At 45.8% G+C, this 1,079-nt stretch overlaps 1 protein-coding gene across 1 annotated transcript; it reads right to left on the bottom strand.

Moving 5' to 3' along the window:
• Positions 1-384: 384 nt before the first annotated feature.
• Positions 385-1,068, bottom strand: LOC105558760 (methenyltetrahydrofolate synthase domain-containing protein-like). Its single transcript, XM_012006690.1, has 2 exons — positions 886-1,068; positions 385-683 (listed from the first exon to the last, which is right to left on the bottom strand). The coding sequence occupies exons 1-2, from the start codon at positions 911-913 to the stop codon at positions 409-411; spliced, it is 303 nt and encodes a 100-aa protein (XP_011862080.1). The 5' UTR covers positions 914-1,068; the 3' UTR covers positions 385-408.
• Between the last annotated feature and the right edge of the window lie 11 nt (positions 1,069-1,079).

The raw sequence follows: 1,079 nt of genomic DNA on the forward strand, positions 1-1,079 counted from the left end.
TCGCACTTAGAGATATCGATTGAAAGTCCCAGTTCGCTCTTTATCTCATCTTCATCACTGGTCAAGCAGTCCAGCATAGCTAAGCTTGCGACTTCTTTGGGCGTAATTTTCTTAATGTACACCCATCTACGAAAAGCTTTTGTGTTTGACTGGTTATACGTTAACAAGGCATTCAATGCGCACACAGTCGCAGCTTTCCTATACAAATTATTGCTGTAATATACAACGCTCAATCTGTCCAGCACGAAAGAGATAATATTCTCAAGATTCCTGAAGCTCTCAGAATCTGTAGGGCTCGGTTCGACTCCATCGAGTCGAGAGATGCAACTGCACAAGAAGGTGAACAAACAGTAAACACACGCTTTCCTCGTACACATGTTCAGACAGTACTTACGCCTACGTTGTAAGTTAAATTGTGACACGTGTTCCTTTACCTACGTGTTCCGTTACCTTGTTGGCCTCCAGGGCCGAGAACCTCACTGGCTCCTGCGGCTTGTCTGGATTTATCTTGATGACTCTTGCCTTCTTAAACACGTCCAACTCGATCAGCCACTGCGCCACCTCCGCGGCGCCTTTGAAGTTCGGTATACGCTTGTATATATTGACGGGGAAGTTGACCAGCTCATTCTTCGTCATGTAGTCCCACACCTTGCGGCGGAAGCTCGACTTCGTCACCTCCTCGGCTGCAAGAAATCGTTGAACGTGAGGCAGTTGGCTCGACGAACGGCAACGATACAGCGCGCGCGGTCAACTCGGTACTTTTTGCAAGATAATTTCAAGATTCGGATTCCTTCATTTCACGAATGACCCACTCGACATTCCGCTTCATAATTTTCCTAGTAACAGCGCACGCTTTCGCCGGCAGAGTTTTAACGGGAAACTTACATACTAGACTGACGAATCTGCATTTCATCACCACGGCGTTGTACAAGTCCCTCTTAAGGGGATGCTGGAGTGACTACTATACCGACACTTTTTTCTATTAGAATAACTTTTAATTGGCTTTACAGAATTGAAAAATTCTTGCGCAGAATGAAAGTACGCACAAAAATGAAGAGAGGGCTGGTCGTCTTCATACT

Source organism: Vollenhovia emeryi, unplaced genomic scaffold (assembly GCF_000949405.1).
Source record: "Vollenhovia emeryi isolate VEMERY1.0 unplaced genomic scaffold, V.emery_V1.0 DF951589.1, whole genome shotgun sequence".
NCBI lineage: Eukaryota > Metazoa > Arthropoda > Insecta > Hymenoptera > Formicidae > Vollenhovia > Vollenhovia emeryi.

Bases quoted from the DNA above. Each gene is read 5' to 3' on its own strand.
- LOC105558760 (XM_012006690.1), bottom strand. From the start codon at position 913: ATGAAATGCAGATTCGTCAGTCTAGTAT. The intron at 684-885 runs GTAAGTTTCCCG...GATTTCTTGCAG, and splicing joins CAGATTCGTCAGTCTAGTAT to CCGAGGAGGTGACGAAGTCG.